This window comes from Ostrea edulis, chromosome 7 (genome assembly GCF_947568905.1).
Source record: "Ostrea edulis chromosome 7, xbOstEdul1.1, whole genome shotgun sequence".
NCBI lineage: Eukaryota > Metazoa > Mollusca > Bivalvia > Ostreida > Ostreidae > Ostrea > Ostrea edulis.
In genome coordinates this window covers 80146224-80170394 of record NC_079170.1, presented here as the reverse complement: position 1 = coordinate 80170394, position 24171 = coordinate 80146224, and the positions used below count along the sequence as shown (strand labels likewise).

General features: G+C 36.0%; 1 protein-coding gene across 1 annotated transcript; it reads right to left on the bottom strand.

The window, feature by feature from the left end:
- Positions 1 to 251: 251 nt before the first annotated feature.
- LOC125654757 (medium-chain acyl-CoA ligase ACSF2, mitochondrial-like) lies at positions 252 to 1889 on the bottom strand. The gene has a single exon (XM_048884791.2). The coding sequence runs from the start codon at positions 1887 to 1889 to the stop codon at positions 252 to 254; it is 1638 nt and encodes a 545-aa protein (XP_048740748.2).
- Between the last annotated feature and the right edge of the window lie 22282 nt (positions 1890 to 24171).

Below are 24171 nucleotides of genomic sequence, written 5' to 3'. Positions count from 1 at the left end.
AGAAGATTTTTTTTTCGTTCATGGTGCTACAGAACTAATATACATGTACAACTGATATCACTCAACAATGAAAACATTTCCGTTTCAAAATTAACTTTAACTGCAAATTGATTTAATAAATTGTTATTGAATGATCTAGATATGGAGTATACATCAATGTTCATGAATTTTAATCACTTTTCAGCTAACTGCTCAAACTCCAAAAATCAATTTTGGTAAGCGATATTTAATGTGGAGAGTCCGTCTTCCATCTAATCAACCAATTCCAGCTGTTGAATGGCATCAATTCTAACTTGTTGCTTGTTAATTTTTCCATTACTAAGCATCGGTAGACTATGGAATCTGACAAAATACTTCGGCATTTCTCCAAGACCATCGATAGCATCGTGTCCAACGAACTCCCCCAGGCAAAACTGTTTTACATCGGTTGGTGAAATTTCCAGCCCAGGATCTGTGACGTAACAAACGCAAATTTCTTCGTATAGACGCTTATCAGGTACACCAACCACAATCACATTTCGTATACCATTCTTTCTGAGGATGATTTGTTCGATGCTACTGGGTATAATTTTCCTTGTACCCCGGGAAATGCAATCCTTTATACGGCCTTTTAATATAATATGACTGCGTTCATTTATATGCGCAATGTCACCAGATCGAAACCACTTTCCAGGCAAAATCACTTCCTCTGTTAAGCTTGTGTTCTTGTAGTATTTCTCAAAACCACACATACTTCTAATACAAAGCTCTCCATTCTCATTTTTTCTCAAAATATTTCCATCCCCATCAATTATTTTCACTTCCATACCTGGTATTGGTTTTCCTACATCACCAACTTCTATTTTCCCAGCAGTAGTATAGATCGGAAGCATAGATATACAAAATACTTCGGTTGATGAATATGCGACTCTCAAAGTCTTTGTGAATTTGCCAACGACCTTCGTGTGGAAATTCTCAACTGGTTGTCCACCTGTGTTAAGGACATCGAGCATGAACGGATCTATGTAATTTTCTTCGTTATCCGCCAGATCTGAAAGAAAATATGGTGATAATATTGCCGAAGTACATTGTTCTTCCTTGATTACTTCCCATATCTTCAACGTGTTACGTCCTTCTGAGGCAATTGCGGAATCGCAGAAGACTCTAGGTTCCCCTTGATACACTGTTACAATGGAAGATCCTCCCGCCCAAGCAAACGGCCGGTCATTGTATGTTTTCCCTGAAGAGATCATATTATTGTTGGTTGCATGAAAGTGTGTTTTAGGGATCATCTTAGGCTTCCCGGTGCTTCCCGAGGTCGTGAAAAGCACAATTTCATCCTCGGGATAGAGTGTAGGAAATGAAACTTCAGTTTCTTCTTCCAAATGCAATACTTCAGGGAGGTCATCATAGGATGTTAAATGCCCGCTCTTTCTGAGAAAAACCAAAGCTGAAACATTCATGTTTTCCACTAGATAGGTTTGAAGTTTTAAAATCATGTCTACATATTCATCTTGTTTACCAGGGTCAATTAAAAAACCCTTGCACTCAGCAATTGAAGCTATTTCGTAAACATCTCTGGCGTCGGTGTTGCTGAAGGGAACATGAACAACAATAGCCCCCGCCATGATTATTGCTAATTCTGCGATCACCCACTCTAGGGAGTTGGGTCCAGAAAGAGCAATTTTATCTCCCTTCTTAATTCCTTTCCTGATGAGATAACCTGCTAACTTTGTTGCTTGCGTCTGAAGTTGATGACAAGTCAAGGTTTCCCTGACCCCATCAATACTTCGATAAATGAGAATTTCTTTGTTAGGAAAAGATGTTGCCATTTCGCTGACAACTTGAATAACTGTTTTGTACTTGTAAGGAATGCCCCGTGCAGTACAGAGATAACTGAATTCTGACATGACGAATACGTTCCTAAAATAAAAAATAAATTGACTCATCGGAATGATTGAAATGTTTTCTTGTACATCTTCATTGGTATATTACATACAATGTGTGTACTACTTCAAAACCGTGGGTCGGGGATATTCACAGCAATTAGTCCTTAATGAAACACAATGATTCTGCATGAGAACTGGGACGAAATACCGTAACTTTAGCTACACCCCTATGACGTCATTGTTTTTCTTTGGAATAACCCTCCCCGCAGAGATCTACTTGACGTGTGCTTTCGTCGGCATATACCATGTGTATGATATTTACAATTACATGTATGTACACCTTATGTCCTCATATGAAATACAATTTCTACTACAGTATTCTGATTATCAACAATACTATGTTTTCTTCTGCGGCATTCAGAATGTAATCGATATTCTGGCTCCTATATACGAAGCATTATTCCTTTTGTCCATAACGAGGGAAATGTATGCGTATGTGAAGTATATGCATGTTGTATATATTTGTGCAATTTGAGTTAATCAGGAGATTAGTGATCAACAAAAATTGCTTAGATATAAAGTTCGTCGTCTGCTTTCATTTATCTGTTGAATACGTCCCAAGAAGAAAACGTTGGACAGTCTTGAGGAAGGGCACATATCACAAGCGAAAGGGAATCACAGAGCGAAACATTGAAAGGAAAACCTCGACGAAGACAGAAACGTATGGGAGACATATACCTCAAAAGAGGACTCGTGTAGTGAATATACATCAGTTCACTACATTTCATTACTTCCTAATTGGGCCTGAATGATACTTGAATATTGTCAGGATGTTTCTCCCGCAAGTGTTACCTAGAAAATCATTCCTCAACAAAACAGAATTATCTTATTTTCAGGTGTATCAAGATTAGTTCGAGGTACGATGTTGCATTCTTTTTCTGATCATAATGTTCATTTTATGAAACTAAGAAACGAAAGAGAAAAGTATAGAAGCACATGTATATCTAGCAATTAGGTTAAGGGCTTCCTTTGCGAAATATATTACAATGTAGGCATGAAATTACACCTCGTATTCACTAGTAATAGAATAGTTGTTACGATTAAACACCTAAACAATACTACCTACATGTTGATTATGACCAAGCTACAATACATCTCCCTTGTGACTTCAGCTGATGATAAGGTTATCAGTTTATTTTTGGAAAACTTTGCAAAACCCTACTTACAAGAAAGAATTCAGACGTATGTGAGTTAGCAGCAGGAATCTTAATGATTTATTTAAACAGATATAAAATCCTTTAAATGCTAAGTGCTGGGATTAAGTACATACCCATACAAAACATGGTATGATTTAACAATATATTGACAGACATCAGCGAATCACCGGGCTTCCGCACATTTCTTTAATATTGTTAATCTATAAGTGAGAAACTGTTCTTTAGACTTTTCAAACTTATGAAAATAATAAAAGTATATATCAAAAACTGTGTAGTACTGATCATAGCAGATGTCCCCGAATGTTTCTACTTTTTACACAGTCATTTTGACCGTTACAACTAATTACCCAAATTAATATCAGTATCATAAATTGTCGATACCTGTGTTGATGTGGGTTGCATGAGAATTGAAATTATAAGACATTTGTATATTCATCAAGATTCGTTATTAGCATAATATATGCAAGGTGAAGATAACGAACAGTGATCAATCTCATAATTCCTACAAGCAATACAAAATAGATAGTTGGGCAAACACGGACCCCTGGACACACCAGAGGTGGGATCAGGTGCCTAGGAGGAGTAAGCATCCCCTGTTGACCGGTCACACCCGCCGTGAGCCCCATATCCTGATCAGGTAAACGGAGTTATCCGCAGTCAAAATCAGTGTGCCAAGAACGGCTTAGCAATCGGTATGAAACACGTCAGACAGCATTTGACCCAATGCGAGGTTGTATTGACGAACTAGATCGTTATAACGACCATAGAATATGTAGTAAACAGAATTAATATTGATACAAATTAGCAATTGAGTCTTGGAATCGGTATGAATCCTGTAATCCTTTTTGGGGTAATTAATTGCATCGGTCAAAATGACTGTGATAAGTGAAAGTACAGACGGTTTTACAATTTTGAGTCACTTGGAGTTATTGCGGATTTCAGTTTATGAATTGTGGTAAGAAATTCACCCTAGAAATGCTATTTAATGCTGCAAATTCTATGTAACAGCTTGTTGCAATGCTCAAACTTTTGCCGTATAGTACCAGGGAAAAAGGATCAAAGTGAAACTTACATGAGTTAATTTATTGACACAAAAATGAAGTCTAAATCATAAACGTAGACGCTAGACATGTGTATTTAAGCTGGTAAGTCATGTATGGTTAAATACTAGGCTATCAAGATTTCAACAATCCCTTTGAGTACTACTACATCACTTGATTAAAAAAATAACAAGTAATAACAGTATATCTAAAACTAGAGGAAAGCTCGTTGCAAAGCAACGAGAGGTCTTCCGTCGAAGCTGTTTGACATAAAAACCTTGAACTTGACCATATGTCCTTGGGTCAGGTCCTAATGCAGCATCAGTTAACATGAAAATCTGTTATGAATACAAGTTAAGTTTTTAGAAAGAAAGTAATCAACTGTGACAGGAAGATAAGTACTGTAACGATATAAGTAGTTTGGCTACGCTGGCGATTCTGAATTCTCGTATGTAATTATGAAATAGTTTGAGAATTTAATATATCATTGAAATGAAGCTATAAAGGTGTACTATAAATTTTTATCGTTAGGTGTTGAGTAAATTTATACTACTCAAGTACATGCGTCTATGATCTCATTCCACGAATAAGTCTTTTGAGGCGCGCGTGTATTTAACTTTTCAGTCCCAATAATGAAGAAAAAATTACGATTTAAATTTATGGCACAGGACATACAATAAAGGTTAATAGCTGTTACCAATATTTTATCATACAACAAAATTATGATAGCATAATATTCAGACTGAAGAGAATAATCCATCGAGTTTGAATTATTTATACATACAAATCAAATAAATTGCTCTCAAATCTTGAATATTTTATTAAACTTTAATATCTATCTGCGTAAATACATGTAGGTATATTATGCACACAGTGCGCACAGAAGTCGCGTATGAATTTCACGCCAGGGGCACGTGCCGAATTTACATAATTTGGACCAGGAGTTCTGAATCAATGTTTAATCAAAATCATTGTTTTCAACAATAAAACAACAAATCATTTGAAATGAGACTGGTCGGCCATGGGTTTCTGAATATTCCATACGCATGTTTAGATTTGGTTTAATCATGATTATAAACTATTGATTTCAAAACATGTTGAGAAATAATTCGTTATGTTTGTAAAACGATCCATTTTCTGTTTCACAACGAAGAATTTGAGTAAAGCTTGTATGTTCAGTTAAAGTAGTGTAAAATCACAGATCGCTAGTCCAGCAGCGATGAATATCCGATATTAAACACACATTCAATTAGACATGATTGAGAAACGAACTTTATATAAATTGCAGATTTTAAAATTGATGCCTGACTCAATGCTCTAGAGTTTTGAATTTAAAACAAATCAAACGTAAGGCCAAGGACGTATAAACAAGTATATACATCCCCGGAAAGACTGAATTATTCGAAAAATCCAATATGATCAAAAACATAACATTCTGTGTTATATTTAGGACGACAATGTTTACTTTGTGTACATGCCCTAGTTCACACGCGATGGTTCCTCGAGGCGGTTACGTAATTGTAAACAGAAACAAACCCCGCGGGTTATGTAAGATGTGTGTAGTTAATGACTGAGTTATTCTATGCTTGAAGGTTTGTTTCTTCAATTAAATATATCGTTGTTTTAATAACAAACGTAGAAGAGATAACCTTTTCCTCTTTTTTTCTCTGGAACGATTGTTTATATCAAAGCTACTAAATAATAAAAAAAGAAAGTTGTCGATAGATGATTTTTAAAGGAACCATATATCACGTTAAAACCTTATTTTAAAAGAATATTAGCATTTCATGAAATCAGATTTATCAATTAAAGCAAGTTTATTTAAGTTATATGCATATTTTCCCCTTCACCTACCTAATGATACTGTTACCTGTTTGCGGGTCGAGCTTTTTACTCATATATAACACAATACTCGAGCAAAATATTATGTTTATGAGATCAATAAGATATTAAAGAACAACTTTTCCAGCGAAAGCCATATCGAAATATTTACCGTTTTTGAGTTTTGAGATCCCTAGATCCCTAATTTAAGGGGCCATCCCCTTTTTAGGGATATCAAAAGAAAGCTCTTAACATTTTGCACAACACTTTTTTTCTACACGTTTTAACAAATATTTTTAGTTTAAAAGATACAAAGGAAAATATGTGTAAATTTTTGCTCCATTAGGCGTCCTAATTTTTTAACCCTGTCAACCACCATTTCGAACGCTGTAATCAAAAAACAAAAAACGATGTGCACAACTACAATGCGCCTACTTATCATTTTCAATGCATTTTCTGCTCAAGCTTATACAGTCTCGGAGCCTTTGTCTGGAGACCAAATTTTCATTCAAAGGGGAATAACTCATGGATAGAAGGGAATTTCTGAAATGTAGTACATGCTTTTAAAATTGTTTTGTAAAGTTTTCAAACCCTGAAAATTTGAGCGAAATCCATGTAGAAATGAGCGAGATATGAAGCTTCAAGGTTAGCGTCTAGGGAAAAGAAAAAAAGAATAATATTAACAAACACCATCAGTAGAAGGTCTTCCGTTGTTACGGAAGACCTTAGTAAAGTAAAATTCTCTCAAGCGTCTCATATTTTTAGTAAAACTCGTTTGTCAAGACATAAACAAACATCGAATCACGTGGGGAAATCCCTCGTTTAACTATTACGTCGTCATACAAGTGACCTAGAGCTACTATTATCTGCTAGACTTTCAATTTCAACCTCGAAACATGTGAAATATCCACTCAAATTATTTGCAGTTTAGGCTTGATATGTCGCCATTGATATGGTAAATTTAAAAAGTGATACGGATCGTTACAATATCCTTTCAAATATAGCAATTTCCATAAGCTTAACTCAAATGTTGGGCATTTCCCACATTCACTGCTAAATCCTATCTAGGCGAGGCAAAATATCCTACCTTCCGTATCAAAATCCTAAATCTGCAACTAGTAACCTTTCAGAATATACATTAATCGAAATTAGATATCGTCATATTTCACCTTTGCCGAGTCGATATGTACACATATAGGTTTTCTTTATTCCAAATAACTATACACATGGGGGCGATTTCAAGGTCACAATGTGATATAAAGATGACTACTTTACAGTCTTTGGCGAACACTATATACCACAAAACGATACTTATGTATTATCAAAGAAAACTGAAAAAAAAAAAAACATGACAAAAAGATTTAAATATATACAGCTTGAACACTAATAATGGCAGTAAATTGCGAGAAGATATTTGGACATTTTCCCCGCAATACAACTATAGACCTGACGTCGTGACGTACTTTTATATTGTGACGTCATATAGTGTGAAGTACACTGAGGTAGATTTCATGATGTTTGTTTTGACTTTACTCGGGATACCTTAACCCTGCTGTGTATATTGTGTATTTTGTCTCGGGACATCAATTGTTAATATTTCGTACATTTTGTAATGAATCAGAAGAAAATATCTATTACTTTGTTCAGTCTTCTCACTGAGAACGTTTGTGTTATGGTGTGCACGCTTTTTTGCACATTACATGGTGTGGCTTTAATAAGGCAGTTGAAATTATTATGTTCGAAGATAAATATGTGTATATATGCTGATAACATATTGCTTTATATTCTACCTTATCTACTGTATTTGCAAATGAGATAGCATTCCAGCGATCATACAAATTGTGTAAGGCTGATTTTTTATCTGGAATCTTTAGAGCCTAACTTTAACTTATTTGCCTCGATGTAAAATCATGCTAATGTGAATGCTAACCGGTTGTAGGAAGATCTGATCTCCACAGATTCTACATGCGTTGTCAGTGATCAATTCCATCTTCATAATATTAATTTCAACGTAGAAATATCATGATTTGTAGCCAAAGAAAAAAATTGTATGAATGATCACAAGATATGCACTGCATCTTTTTCCATTTTATCTACGAAGCAGCTGTCTATATTCGAAAAGATGTGTGTGATATCAAATTCAATAAAACGTGCATAACATTTTTGAGAATCCACATTTGATTTACATCACACCTGACACATGTTGTGCACAACCCATAAACGGTGAAGATAATGAACGGTGACAAATCCCATGAATCCTAAAAGGAATACAAAATCAATGGTTGGAAAAACATGGGCTCCTGTATATGCCAGATGTGGGATAAGTTGCCGAGGAGGAGTAATTATCCCCGATGACCTGCCACAGTCCTGTATCTTGTTAAAGTAAACGAAGAAAGCCGTAGTCAAATCGGTGAGTAAAGAATTGGAAATGAAATATGTCAGGATTTGACTAATGACATGTTGTATTGACAAACTAGATTATTAAAACGACTAAAGAATTTGCAGTTTTCATTTTTCTTGAAATAGCTGTCTATGATGTCAAAAAGTATAGTCTTTATTTTATCGTGAGGAGTAGTCGTGCAAAGTCTTGAAAAGTCATTCGTTTTGATGTTGTTGATTTGAGAAGAGTTTTGCGATTTCAAATATACGAAGGTATTTATTTAGATTCCAAACTTAATTTACACCACGTCTGGTATATGCTGTTGCAGAAAAAAAATTGTATTTACTCTTTCACAGCTGTAAATGTTTTCGAGAGAAGCAACCGTAGGGACTTGGTGGACCATTTTCTGGATTAAGCAATCTATATTTGCTTGTAATATTTTTTGTGAAATTTAAAAATCCAGTATAGGTACAGTGACTCATAATTATGCAATCACAACATTGACTTGGATCCCAAATGTCTTCCAAACTGAAGAATGTTTTTTTTTTGTTACAGACAGTTAATTACCAACTGTGGAAATAATGTCATATTTGTAATAAGGAGCCTAACAAACAAAGACAATGTTGTTGCAAACTTTGTCAGCTGAAACCAAAACATAGACCTTATGTAACCTATCTAATTCTTTTATCACTTCTGATTTACGAAGCATAGAAGAATAGATGATACCCACTTTTGGCTGGCGTATCTAACACAGTTTGATATTCCTCTTATACTTTTTATCCATTCTACATGTAACAAGCTATCAAATTCTTCTTGTTCATATTAAGCTCATCGTCTGGCTTGATATTCGGGCGTTCTATCTTCACATCAGTTTAATCTGTGTAAGGTGTAAGGATAGGGTCTTTGTAGAGCAATTACTGCATCATACCAAATCTCTTTATTTACGAGTGTGCTTTTGGAAACCATTACAGGTACGGACACTGAAACGCATATTTTCCATTGCCTTTAATGTTCAAAATTGCAAACTAATTTTGAAGAATGCCGTGGTTTGTATTTTAAACGAGTTCTTGAGTATAACTTGGAATACTAAAATGTAGAATTTCTGCTATCTTCTTCAAAACATAGAAAGAATAATGAACAACGCGAGAACTGTTATGACATTTGCAGCCAGTACATGTTCCTCATATAACATATTCAAGTATTTTCATCAATCCTAATTTACTAAAAACAGAAGGCTCAATCAAGGTACGCATTTATGTTTTAGTGTGTCTGTATGGTAGCATGTAAAGTGAAGCATTTTTGTTTTTTATATATTGAGCAATGCATGAACGTTTTATTTAATTCATGAAGCATCAGCAAAAACCGCCGGTGGTGTTGTTTTCAAATAACAATTTGAAATGAAACATCGTAGGTTCCATCTCTATATCCTATGTCTACCTGCTAGTATAACTATAGAACTCTACAGTCTTGACTGACAAATAATACAAGCCTATGACAGATTTGACTATGTGCTACTCCATGTCTGTGACATCATCCATATGACATCAATAAATGTAGAATATTGACATTCATCTAGATCATGACCTCCTTCGACGACTTCACCCGAAAAAAAATCTCTAACGTTACCATGAGTGTGACCAAAAGTTACGACATTGCATATCATTGCTACTTTCCATTGTAAAATGTTTCAATCAAATTGAACTTTAAGGAAAAATCAGATATTAAATGAACGGACACTAAACAGGGGTTACATTAACTGTATAATGTTTGGGTGAAACGAATCAAAAATTTAAAAAGTAATGTCATACCTGTGTGCTGTCCTAAACGTTCTGTGTTAACGTCCCTATGTTATGTAAATTCATTTCTCGGGGGATTTACATTATCATCGCAATGGAAGGCCAATCAATACATGTTTTCGTTCAAGAAATGGGATTTTATGAATGCACACGTTAATGCTTTATTACCCATCCACCCCACCCCTCCTCCTCACCTTTGACGCTCTTCACATGAGTTACATATCAAATTGAACATTTCGGTAGTTTATCTACTGTAGAGTAATATCGATGATTCATATAGAGCTAACAATTATGTAAGTTAAACCAAATATAATCATCACATAGCATCCATAATGGCCAATCTACTTCTAAGAAACAGGCCTTGTAGCTCAGAGTTCAAACCTCGCTCTTCCCGTGGCTGCGTTAAACCTGAAACATAAACATTGGTACTGGTTTCTACTTCTTCAAACACTCGGCATTTAGAAGTGAGAACCACAAGTTTTCTAATATGACCTTAAAACGGATTGTCTGTGTCGTGGTAGATTTTGGACGTTTCATTCAATTTGCTAGGCTATGCTTGGCGGTTCAAGCCCAGTATTCTGACGGTCCGATAGTCTGACGGTTCAATATTCCGACGATCCGATAGTCCGACATGTTGACTATCACCAAAATATTTAATTAATAGAGTTAAAATTTATTCATGTCAGGCATTATTTTATGGAAATTATCAGAAACCGCCAAAATCGACACGGCCTGATTATAAATCAGACAATCAATTTCTGACCAAAATCATTCAAGTGTGAACCTACGGCGGCGTAGAAAGGACATATATAAATATATTATTCGTTCGGACGAATTAGCTATTTGTTCGGACGAAATAGAAAATCGTTCGGACAAATTAGCAATTTGTTCGGACTAATTAGCTATTTGTTCGGACAAATTAGCTATTCGTTCGGACGAATTACCGATTTGTTCGGACGAAATAGAAAATCGTTCGGACAAATTAGCAATTTGTTCGGACGAATTAGCTATTTGTTTGGACATATTAGTAATTCGTTCGGACGAAATAGCTATTTGTTCAGACAAAGTAATTTGTTCGGACGAATTTGTTATTAGCTATAAGGCAACGCCAATGCCGCAGTCAAACATCGTAAAGTGTTGGTAGGAGAGCACAAAACTTAGATTGGGGCACATGCTAAAATGGGATTCAGTTCCAAAATTTTCCATATAAACGTCATGAAGATGGCGACGGTAACCTACATACTCACCCCCAACCCCTGAAATAACAAGCTTTAAATGGTAGGAATCCCTACTGCACCCTGCTCAGTCTTAAAAGTTTGAAGTAGGCCTCAAGTCCCCCCCCCCCCCCCCCCCCATCCCCGGGCAAAAGTTTATTAAATGAAAATTTTCTGTATAACACGGCATAACACAATCAATAAGGAAATCAATTTTTGTATGGGACGACAATAATGCAATTATGCGCCAATCAGAGTCTATCTAAGTTTTTCAACGCAAATCTGGATATCCGAATTTTATACCAATTTTATGGTATACCTTTCTTTATAGCAAATATCAATTTTTGAACAGAAATTTCTTGCACTAGAATAAAGGGGATGATGTTATCAAACAACATTTATTATAAAGATGAGGATCTCGTTTGGGGTCCCAGAAGTGTAAGGAGGGGGCACATACATTAAATACATACTCTTGTCCCCACCCCCTACCTTTGAAAGTGTTAAGGGGCACGAGCAGGCGCGTGGCCTCGTTTTTGAAAGGGGGAAGCTGGGGGCCAGCCAAAAAGGATTGGTGGGGGGGGGGGGGGGGGGGGGAGCAGCCGGACCCAAAAGAGTTTTAACATGTAAATAAAAAAAAAAAAGAAAGGGAAAAATTTTAAAAAGTGGGGAGGGGATCAGGTCACTCCCCCCCCCCCCCCCCCCCCTCTGTTGCTACGTCCCTGACGAGTATCCGCTGTCAGCCCTCCCTACAAGCCCATAGATATCTGTATATATATGTATACCCACATGTATCTACATAGCTCTCTATAAAGACACGATGAAAATGTTCTTTAAGTTCAGCATACATACATAAAGACAGACAGACAGCGAGTAGGAATGAATGAACCCACGGGTGATGGAGAAAGGAACGAAGCGTAATTAACCGTGGGTTTCCGACGATGCCGAAATATATACATGTAGATGTAGGTGGGTACCTGTAAAGTGCAAAACGAAACGAAATCTACCGAAACGAAACCCACCGAAACGAAACGAAACAGATTCTATAACCGAACTCTTTTATTAGAAAATTACCACATATAAAAAAAATTCGCCTCCCCTTTGATGTAGGCTTTCAGCTTGACTAATACACAGTTTTAAAAGCTGGAAAGGGGGGGGGGGGGTGAGTAAGCAAAATGTACATATCCGAAGTTGATTAAATACCATGTGCAATTAATTTCAGATCCATAAATTTCAGAACGGAGAGTTACAGTCTCAGAGGTCTGGCGAAACACACTAAACAAGGGGTGGGGTCGCTGGCGTTTGATCCGCCTTTGGGCATAGATACATTATTTGAAGAAACTGGTGTCTGAGAAATTTGAAAGCAGGGAGAGCTCTTAACCTTTTGTTCTATCTCTAACTGCTGAGGTGCGAGTACTTTCAATAATGGAAAAAGTTACATAGTATACCATATTATATGAATGCAATTAGGTAAGATATAATATACATGTGTTATTAAAAATTATTATTGATATGTAGTGAGTCTAAATATAACTCTATACATTTGTGGTGTTGCCAAGACGGGGAATTGGAAACGGGACGGAAAACAGAATTTTTTTATGCAATAATATCAGGAGGAGGTAAGCAATTTGTAAACTCAAAAGGCTTATGAACAAGGGAAGCAGAAATTACAAAGAGAACGGGAAGACATACTCAGAATCCACCGTTTGATATACTACATACAAATACACAATATCCACATGTATACATAGATTTGTCTTTAGAGCAAAAAATACTGAAACGTGTATTTATGCCGAATTGTAACCCCCTGTTCTAAAATTTATGGATCCGAAACTAATTGCACATGGTATTCAATCAACTTCGGATATGAACTTTGTGCTTACTCACCCCCTTCCAACTTTTAAAACTTCGTATCTGTCAAGCCGAAAGCTTACATCAATGGGGAGGCGAATTTTATTTATGTGTGGTAACTTTAACAGGGGCTTAAGATACCATTTTTAATTATTATAATTAATAGAGTTCGGTTATACAATCTGTTTCGTCTCGTTTTAGTGGGTTACGTTTCGATATATTTCGTTTCGTTTCGTTTCGCACTTTACAGGTACCCGATGTAGGTCGAACCCGTTCAAAGTTTTCCCACAGTGCGATGTTTTGCTATTGTGACGTAAAAAATCGCTCTGGCACACGGCACTTAATCCTGTTTTCTGCTGTTACATAGCGATATCTTATATGTGTCCACAAATTAACGGACTATCGGAGTGTCGGACTATCGGACCGTCGGACTATCGGAGTGTCGGACTATCGGGCCGTCGGACTACCGGACCGTCGGACTACCGGACCGTCAGACTATCGGACCGTCGGAATACTGGGCGGTCACCATACTGGGCACACTAATTCCAACTATGGACTGTCCTGCTTTCCTGATCGATACGTAGGGCTTACAGGGGGTGTGATAGGTCTACGAATATGTTTACTCCTGCCAAACACCTTTACCCACCTATGGTATATCCAGGGGTCCGAATTAATCCAACTCTATGAATTTGTATTCCCTATAAGAGTTATAAGATTTATCACCGTTATCTTCTTCTCCTCAGGTTAGAAAACCCTTCACGTTACAACCATGAGTGCTAAGTATATGTTTGAAGACGGGGCACTTCATCTATATATATGATTCTATCTAAACGGGGCACCGGGTAAGCTCCATCTAAAACAACAACAATTGCCTATTGTATCGCCCATATTGCATATATATCTACATTAATCGAGATATACAAACGGTATACATATATATTACTCATAGTGTATTACATGCTCCAGCATAATATAATAAGCATTTTATGTAACTATGTGTATACATATATATATTACTCATAGTGTATTACATGCTCCAGCATAATATAATAAGCATTTTATGTAACTATGTGATGACTACAGGGAAGAAATATTGACAGCTTTGTGAGTAATCAATTAGCATACACATAGAGATTCGTGTTTTTAACAAAATGTAATTATATTTCTAGTGGGTGACGCTCTGCAAACCAAAGTTCATAGTCCATAATGCAAGGCGAAGATAACGAACATTGATCAATCTCATAACAGCTATTCACACCATGTCTGCCATATGTTGTTACACAAAATGTTTGAATATAATCAAATTTGCATCACAATAAGGATTGACGTTTTTCCATTTGTTTAAATAACATTACGTGTAAGTAGGTTATGCAGTAATTTGAAATTAAGCTCTGTCAATAATTTACCATGCATGGATATAAGCTTTACCTTTTCTTCAAGCATGAAATTATTGGATTTCTTTAAATCGTTTCCTCTTGGAAAATCTTGAAATCTTAATGACAAATTGACATAGAATTGTCTGATCTGTCACCTGGCTTTAACCCACAATCATGTACACTGTAAAGAAAAAAAAGAATATCAAAAAGAACATAATCTGTCTGTTCTGTTCTAATGTAAATCTTTCTTCTCCAAGATGTATCTTTTATAAGGTACATCTATCTCTATATATGAAGAATATATAGGGCATTTATTGCCTCTAACATTGTATTTCTGGCATTTGGATCAGATGTCTTGCGTTTCCTATATTGACATTACATCACTTTGGAAACTTTGCACTCTGGTAATGAAAATGATAATAATAATGATAATTTATTTAGAAAAGAAATCTCAATTAATACTTTACACTATTCTTCACGGAGAGTACTGTAATTCAGAATATCACAAAGTACATAACACGAATCACTATTATATATACATGTAAATCTATAAACATATAGACAGATATGTGTAATTGATGTACACGTGGTATTCTATAACTAAAAAGCTGGGGAGATTCAAGAAGTCAATACAAATATATTAAATATATGCAGAGCACAGCAAGAGAAAGAAACCACAGCTGCTTAACGAGTGTCTTCATCCATGTAACATCGATAGATCGAATCGTTTGGTAACGTCACCGCATTTAAAGTAGATTATCAGCGTACACCTGTGCACTGAACATAATTAGGGCTATCCACCTTTCTGTGGAAAGTCTTATTGCTATTGTTCTGTTTATTATTTTCCTGCCGTCAAAATAAAATTGTCTGAAGACTTATCCAAAACCTTTAAAGTTCATCATATAATACATCTCGAGAAATGAATACATATCACCCTTCGTAATTGAACGTTGACCCCTTACAGAGTATTAGACCTTTCGCAGAAATCATTGTTATCGCTACTACTTTTTAACTGTAAAAGATAGGAAAGGAAAACTTTGCTAAAGGATAGAAGTTAATTAGTAAAATCGAGGAACATTAAATGAAGGGATTCGGTGTCCCCTAAAGGGAGCTAATGCCTCTTACCTTTTGTGATTTATTCGTAAAACATGTCGAACTTGAAAACGGTTTGTCGTAGAGTCATGGGACCAACTGGAATAGGATCGTTGACCCTTGACCTTGAAAATTATGTCAAGGTCACCAAAAAGAGGAAACATAGCACTTGTATGGTATCTTTCCTCCTTAAGATAGCGTTGAAATATTATATGGGAAAGTATTAACTTCTTGATTGGTTCCGATAGTATCCATCATAACTTTGAACTTTGGCCCGTCTGTGAATTTCGGAGACTCGTGTTGAAAACCTTGTTATCGCTACTCCTACTTAACGGAGAATCATAGAGACACGAAACCTTCGCTAGTGAATTTACTAAAAAACCCTCTTGCATTGAGAAATTAATCGAAGGGATACGAAAACCCTTAAGCATAGTTATTGCCCCTGAAAGTCTTCAATGCAAGGTGAAGATAACGAACAGTGATCAATCTCATAACTCTTACAAGGAATACAAAATAGATAGTTGGGCAAACACGGACCCCTGGACACACCAGAAGTGGGATCAGGTGCCTAGGAGGAGTAAGCATTCCCTGTTGACCGGTCACACTCGCCGTGAGACCTATATGTAAAACTTATGCGGTACCAATTTTGATGCACCAGATGTGCATTTCGACAAATAATGTCTCTTCAGTGATGCTCAACCGAAATGTTTGAAATCCGAAATAACTATGAAGTTTTGGAGCTAAATATAGCCAAAAACAGCGTGCCAAAAAAAGTGGAGCCAAATTCGTCCAAGGATCAGGTAAACGGAGTTATCCGCAGTCAAAATCAGTGTGTCAACATCATTATCTAAGCCTATTTCTTTTATATTAATATAGATAGAGACATAAGACCACTTGCATTAAGACCGATGACCTTTTGCCTTTAAGATAAGATCAAGGTCAAAGGTCAAGGTCATCATCAAATTATTTTTCAAGATCTTTCATAGTATTTTGAGCATTAAGAAACTGTCCGAGGAACCGAAAACCCTTAAGAATATTTATTGCCCCTGAATGTTTTGAATAATAGCGAGCCAGCGCGAAGCCCTGGCTCGTACCGCGAGTTCTAATGACTAGAGCGCGGGAAATAATCCGAGCTAAACCTAAACCTCTAACAAGGAAACATTTTTGACGCCAATCCCAGAAATCCCTTGTCAAAAATGGCTGAGATCTCGCAAAGTCACACCTTGGAGTATGATTGTGAACTTACGTGGATTATCATTCTAATCATATTGCTTCTTAGCTCCAAATTTGAGTGCACCATTAGGCGAAATATTTACCGAAGTGCAATGTTTATGAAAGACAGGCTAAGATGATGTTTGATGTCATGCCTACGTTTTGAAGACGTCATAATAAGACTGACAGTGGCGGATCTAAATACGTACTTGATATTTCTATTTGTAAAAGTCATACTACCTGGAATAATATTGAATATACGTAAACATTAGGTTGGTTGCTTGCATATTGTTTAACGTACCTCTCAAGAATATTTCACTCATATGGAAACGTATGTAAACATTAGGCATACGTAATATGGCATCGAATACATATTGTGTATAATCGACTGCAAACCAAAAATCTGATTAAAATACTGACTTCCCAATAGGAATTTATTAGTCTATGTGTGAGGGAGCACAGGTACTGAATTAGTGCTATTTAGAAAAAAATACAAAAAAATCGATGGAATTCGGTCGGATTGAAAGCGTTTTTTTGAAAATCATTGGGTTTTTTGGTGACTAAAAATAATGAGTGCTTGAATCCATTTCCTTTAAATATGTCCGATAATGCAAACCACGATTACCCCCCCCCCCCCCCCTTAACTCATGCTAACGTACAGAGAAGTACAAAATGCTGCCTTTAAAAGTAATTTTTGAAAGCCTCATAACATCAACTCATGTGTCAGTAACCCTCCGTTGTTTAAGATTGATTATACAGAGAATATACCTTAATATATTGAATTGATCAAATAATGTCCCTTCAGTGATGCTCAATTAGCCAAAATATTGGAAATCCGAAGTTACAATAAACTTGTAAGAACTAAAAAGATAAAACAGAGTGCCAAAGAATGGAGCCGTAGAATTAGAGCCGCAGCATACAACTTGGTGGATTTACCAAACTAAGTGAGACTTTCACAGTTGATGCTCTCAGTTTGATAGGTTATCCAACAATTTATTTTATAACAATATCTGTTGTAGCTTTCGTTTTACTGTCGTTTAAACTTATTGTTGCTTTTCTTCATGAAAACTATATAACTCCACGATGCTTACATCATGCTGTTTACGTTATGAGAACCACTGCACAGAAATGGACGGATAGGTAATTATGTGTTTTGGGGTTTATTCTGGTTGTAAATTACAATTGTTAAATTCCTGAAATACAAGGAACTTATATATTTTCTATGATGGTCATATTTGTGATATATTGCCCTTCCTTACATGACTCTATATAAATTTTCTCACTGTATTGGATATGATTCAGAAATGAATCACGATCAAAGATTAAAATCCCATGCGATGGAAGGACCCAGCGAATAGTTTTGTTTTTCCGCTCGTACCTTAAACACGATTTTATTATTTTCAAGTTGCATATCTATTCATATCAATTTTCATCAAATTGATATTAATTGACAGTAACAAGATAAAAGATCTAAAATTTGATTAAACTTCAGTAATTATAATAACTAATTAGAAAAATGGATTTTTTTAAAGAATCCCCTTGTGAGCCAAAAAATCGTATTCATAGATAATACATAGTGTTATTTAGAAAATCCAGTCCAAAGGTGGGTCGGGTATAGATTATTCATGTATTGTTTATTTATATTTATGTAATATATGTTTCTTGATAAAGAATTTGAGTTTTAAATAACCTACAATGTCGTGGCGTTTTCAGCGCTTATATATATGGATAGATAGATAGATAATATATTGATCGATATAGGACTACACAAGGTATGCTACATACAAAATTCAATTATAAATAAAATATATATAGCGCCTTATATGAAACAAAATACTCTAGGCGCTTTACAAGGATAGCGGTGAGAAAAGCAACATTAAAAAAGCAAACAATTTAATGAAATTAAATGACAGTATGACATAAAATCTTACATCTATAAAATTATCAAAATAAAACATTACTATTAAGATCGATAGTTAGAGGTTTTTTTTCGTAGAACACATTGGTAAGTATCTAAATGTTATCATAAATGTTAAGTCTAAAGCTTAAACACTATTGGTAGGATGGTCACGCCAAAGTGCGATGGTCTGACACGCCAAAGTGCGATGGTCTGACACGCCAAAGTGCGATGGTTTGAAACAAATGCGCCATAATGCGATGGCGTCGACAGGGCAAAGTCCGATGGTGCATACTAATGAGCAAAAGTGCGATGGAGTAACCCGCCGAAGTCCGTTGGTTTATGAAAGACACGGTGTTTTGGTACAGACTGTACCAACGGTGTGGTGTTTCACCAAACTATAAGTGTAAAAGCCATGCACGAAAAATAAGGATATGAATTTATATCGTTGTCGTGCTATTAAACAAAAAATTTCCAACGCGAAATCGTATATACTTTTTTACATTATAGCATACTCCCAGAAATTTATTACGTGTACATCGTAAGTAAAATAATGATCATTGTAATAAAGTTAATCTTCATTTTATTAGTTTTTGTAGTGTTGTCTGTAAATAGTTTGTTTATACCAGTAAGGTGTTTCAGTACTGTGAGTGGTGGTCGATAAGGCTATTTTCAGTATACCGGTATGGTCAGTCAGAGTAGCGGCTTAAGCATGTGGCCATGTTTTCATGTTGTCCAGCAGGGATATTTTCTTGGCGAATTTAAGAAGTTAGTCTGGTAGCCAGGGAGACAAGCATTTTACTGGGTGAGTAATGGTTCCCCCTCCCCAGCCGGTAAGTTATTTTGTGTGAAGTATTTGCGAGGTTTCGAGTTAATTTTCTCGCGTATAGTGTTTCTATTTTTTGTTGTTGTTAATCAAGTCGGTATGTGTATAGGTTTTAGGTTAACTAATTGCTATTTCAGTACTGAGGGGTTTTAAGAAACTAACTGGGCCATATCAGGCATTACTCCCAGCGTTAATGTGCTCGACGTGGGTTTACCAGTCTATAGAATCAGAATACGCGAGACTGTGGTGTACATTGGTGTTCCACGTGGTGGATTCAGCATTTATTTTGGGGGCATAGTGTTCGTATTGGTTTAATTGATTGACTGATGCTTTCTGCCGAACTCAACAATTTGTCAGTTATCTGGTGGCGCCCAGTTTTTATTGGTGAAAGATATAAACCCAGATACAATGTACCTGGGAAGACACCACTGACCTTCCGAAAGTAAACCGGGAAACTTTCTCACTTACCGGCGCGAGCGGGATTCGAACCCGCGCCAACAGAAGTGAGAGGCCGTTTGATATTGAGCGCGATGTTCTAACCACTCGGCCACGGAGGGGGCATAGTGTTTGAATTGGTTTGAAGTCGGCATTACCCAGTATCGTTGTCCAGTGAGAGACCTGTGAGTCTGGGATTGTAAGCAGAGGGGATGTTAGCATTGTATTGTGTATGGAGGCCTGGTTGTGCCAAGCGTTACGCGGCGTTCGATTGAATTGTGAACTTTCATTTTGAATTTTAGTAAATTAACGTTTCATTAAAAAGAAATTGGGGAAATATTGTATTTACAAAACGTTATTTACTATTGTTTGAAAGTATTTTGTAGGTAACAGAATTTGTTACTATTTGGATCATTTTGTTATACATTTTTTACAAGTTGCATTTTCATCCTGGACTGACATATGTGTTGCATTGACAATTGAATTGTCTTGACAGTTATACGTTAAATTCATTGTCAATATTGCCAAGTTTATAATATCAATTTATATTTTCTTCCTGGGTGAGAGATATATGAAAGTGTCATTATTTTGTGTTTTTCAAACATCTCTATATTTCTTATCTTATTGTTAAATATTTTTTAGGGTGAAGTACATAGATCGACAACAAATTCACTTTGCTTTTCTCACAATCATCAACAGTGTAAACCTTGCCGTTGCTGTCGTCCAAGTCAGTCTTAACCAAACGTTCCGTCGTCCAATATATCTCGAAGAAGTTGGTTTCAGCACTGCAGGAGAAATAACTTTCATTTGGGCAAACTAACGTCGCACTTCCTCGGTTTAGTTTGGTTTTAGAAGACGTTAAAAATGACGTCACAATGACATGATATCACAAACGTCACTGAAACCCGCGCCATCGCACTTTGGCGTCCGTAAAGTTAACAAATCATCGCACTTTTGCGGAGAACATCGCATTCTGGCATGACCATCGCACTTTAGAGCGACCACATATACCTGTATATATATATATATATATATATATATATATATATATATATATCCAGCCAATTCAAAATTGATATTTATCATGATGACATTTTTCTTAAAATTTGGTAAATCTTAATAATATCCTGAATGAATGAGTGGGTGTTACTCTTGTCAAAAAGTTTAAAGAAAAAATAACCATTTGAAGAAAGGTGACTTTTATTTACATTAGAACACTTCAGTTCGGCATACAAATATATGATGATGATATAGGGAGAATCACCGGGACCAGGTCCTTTCCGAGCCCGATCTATGTGATACCATAAATGTAGAAAGGAGTCTGACTCTGACCCAGATAAAAAGCTACCAATTTGCTTCAAATACCTACATAATCAGAATCTAGGTGCGATATGTATAATTTGCCAATGTACTTGCAGAAATTTACATTTAAACTACTTGCATGCCACATTCCAAGCCATATATGCTTAAAATAACAGAAATATACGTCATCGTTCTCTCGATTACACCTATTGATTCTTACGCCAACATTTACAGGTCCAGGTCACAGGATGGTTTCACGACTATGTCATTTATTGAAACAAATGACGACAGAGAAAAAATACATCATAGTTCAAATTTCTTAAAAATTAATTGGCTGGGACCACTTAATATAAAAAAAATAGAACTAGATTTGCAACTCAGGATATGGAACTCACGGCGGGTGTGACCGGTCAACAGGGGATGCTTACTCCTCCTAGGCACCTGATCCCACCTCTGGTGTGTCCAGGGGTCCGTGTTTGCCCAACTGTCTATTTTGTATTGCTTGTAGGAGTTATGAGATTGATCACTGTTCGTTATCTTCACCTTGCATACATTACACAGATTGATCCCAGCCAATATAAAACTTTAACACTAATGATGTCAAAAAGGTGGCGCACAAAAAAGGCAAAACACTATAAAGGCCTATGCGCCATAGCAAAAACCAAATGCAAAAGAAAGTATCGAGTAATTATGCAGTAAAAATGGGATGGTGGAGGGATGTGGAGGTAACTAAATTATATCAATCTGCGTAAAAAATAAAATCGTAAACGATACTGCTATGAATGAAACATTTTTTTTTAAAAATTGCAGATCAAATTACTTTGTTACCTTTTGTAAGTATTGGATTCAAAATGATATCGTCACATTAGCAAACTTGACGTCATGAAATAGTCTTAAGACGTAAGAATGTATTGATGCATTGTGATGTCACAATGCAAGTATGAAAATGTGAGCGTCTTTACTTTTATGAAAAAATACATAAAACATTATTCAAAATCATATATCACTTGAGTACTTGTATGGACAAAGAAAGTAAAGAGGAGTACAAACTTCTGAATATAAAATAATTTAACGTTCCATTAAATATTTATTTACAAACGAAGATGATGTTGATACTTTGTCAATGGGGATTGAAACGTATTCTTCGGGTACTTTGAAAAGGAACCTGTAAAATAATGTATAATTGGATCCAAGGTATTCTTAAGTTCACTTAAATGAGCATCTTACGAAGTTAATGGAAGCTTTAACATGGTAAGAGCATTTAGTCCTTATTTGATTCCTCCATCTTGTTTGGTTTACTGGTCACACGGATGTTACGGTTTTTTAACGTGTCTGTTACAATGTTTTTATATTCACACTCTACTTATTATCCACTCTGGGAAAGTGTTAGAATCTTCCCTTTTTATAATATGATTACGGTGTGACCGTTGGGCCGAGCGCAGCATATCTGAATACATTTTCAAAAAATTTATATTGAAAACAAGCAAAACTGATCTGGTTCACTGTCAATACGTAGGATTACTGTCTTGCTCTTCTCGCCAATGTAGGAACCAGTTTAGCGGGAAATGCAACGAGCGTGTTGTGACGTAGCCTGGTAGTTGTGACGTGACTGTTTACATTTCTTTAGACAATATTTTAAAAAGAAAAAGAAAGGGGGAAGAATATGATTGTCATCCTTTCCTTTCAAATAAGAAAGGTTTGTAATACTTCAAAGATTTTTTTTATTATTATTTTACGAATCGAACCATCCGCCATTTTGTACGAGGGACTTCTGGGATTGGCGTCAAAAAAAAATTCTTGTTAGAGGTTGAGATTTAGCTCGGATTATTTCCCGCGCTCTAGTCATTAGAGCTCGCAGTACGAGCCAGCGCTCCGCGCTGGCTCGCTGCGCTCGCTATTAAGCTCATCGCCTGACATAATCCTTGACATCATTTATAATGGAACTGGAGTTTTCCTGAATTCAGGACCTTTTAAGATGAGTGTTTTTAGGTTATCATTTTCAACTGTATTTGCACCACCAGTAATGACATGCAAAGATGGACTATAGTTGAAACTATATTAACATCGCTATCAAATACATTTCTAGCTGAAATATTGCTGCTAAAAGTACAATAACACGCAGGCTACATTTTTTTATAACATTAATATCTAGGAAGGGAAATGTTTGTAATTTTACCCCCAAAATACCGTTTTTCACGGATGACTGGATGTGGGCGGAGCTCATCTATGGTGTATAATTTCCTAGAAATAACCTGGCCAAGATTTTTTATAGTATATTGTTTAACGCAGCTGACACATAGTCTACATCGACCTCCTCTCTCTCTCTTTCTCTCTCTCTCTCTCTCTCTCTCTTAGTCTCTCTCTCTCTCTCTCTCTCTCTCTCTGTCTCTCTCTCTCTCTCTCTCTGTCTCTCTCTCTCTCTCTCTCTCTCTCTCTCTCTCTCTCTCTGTCTCTCTCTCTCTCTGTCTCTCTCTCTCTCTCTCTCTCTCTGTCTCTCTCTCTCTCTCTCTCTCTCTCTCTCTCTCTCTCTCTCTCTCTCTCTCTTACTTTCATTCATTGGCTCAATAAATAATTTATTTTATGAATTTTTTAGCTATTAGAAACTCATAATATCAATTATCACAAAAAGTTACAAGTTTTAGAAATTAATGTTCAAAATTTTCTTTGATTTGATTATAATACATGTATATATATAGGAAAAATACAGCTATATCAAAATTACGCTGTTCAGGGGATTTAACAAAAAAGAATTGAATTACGAGAGAATAGCAGTTATGAGTATACAGGTCAATGTTATCAAAACTCTGGTATACTGGGCTTCCTCAAGATCTACAGAATACCATAAGT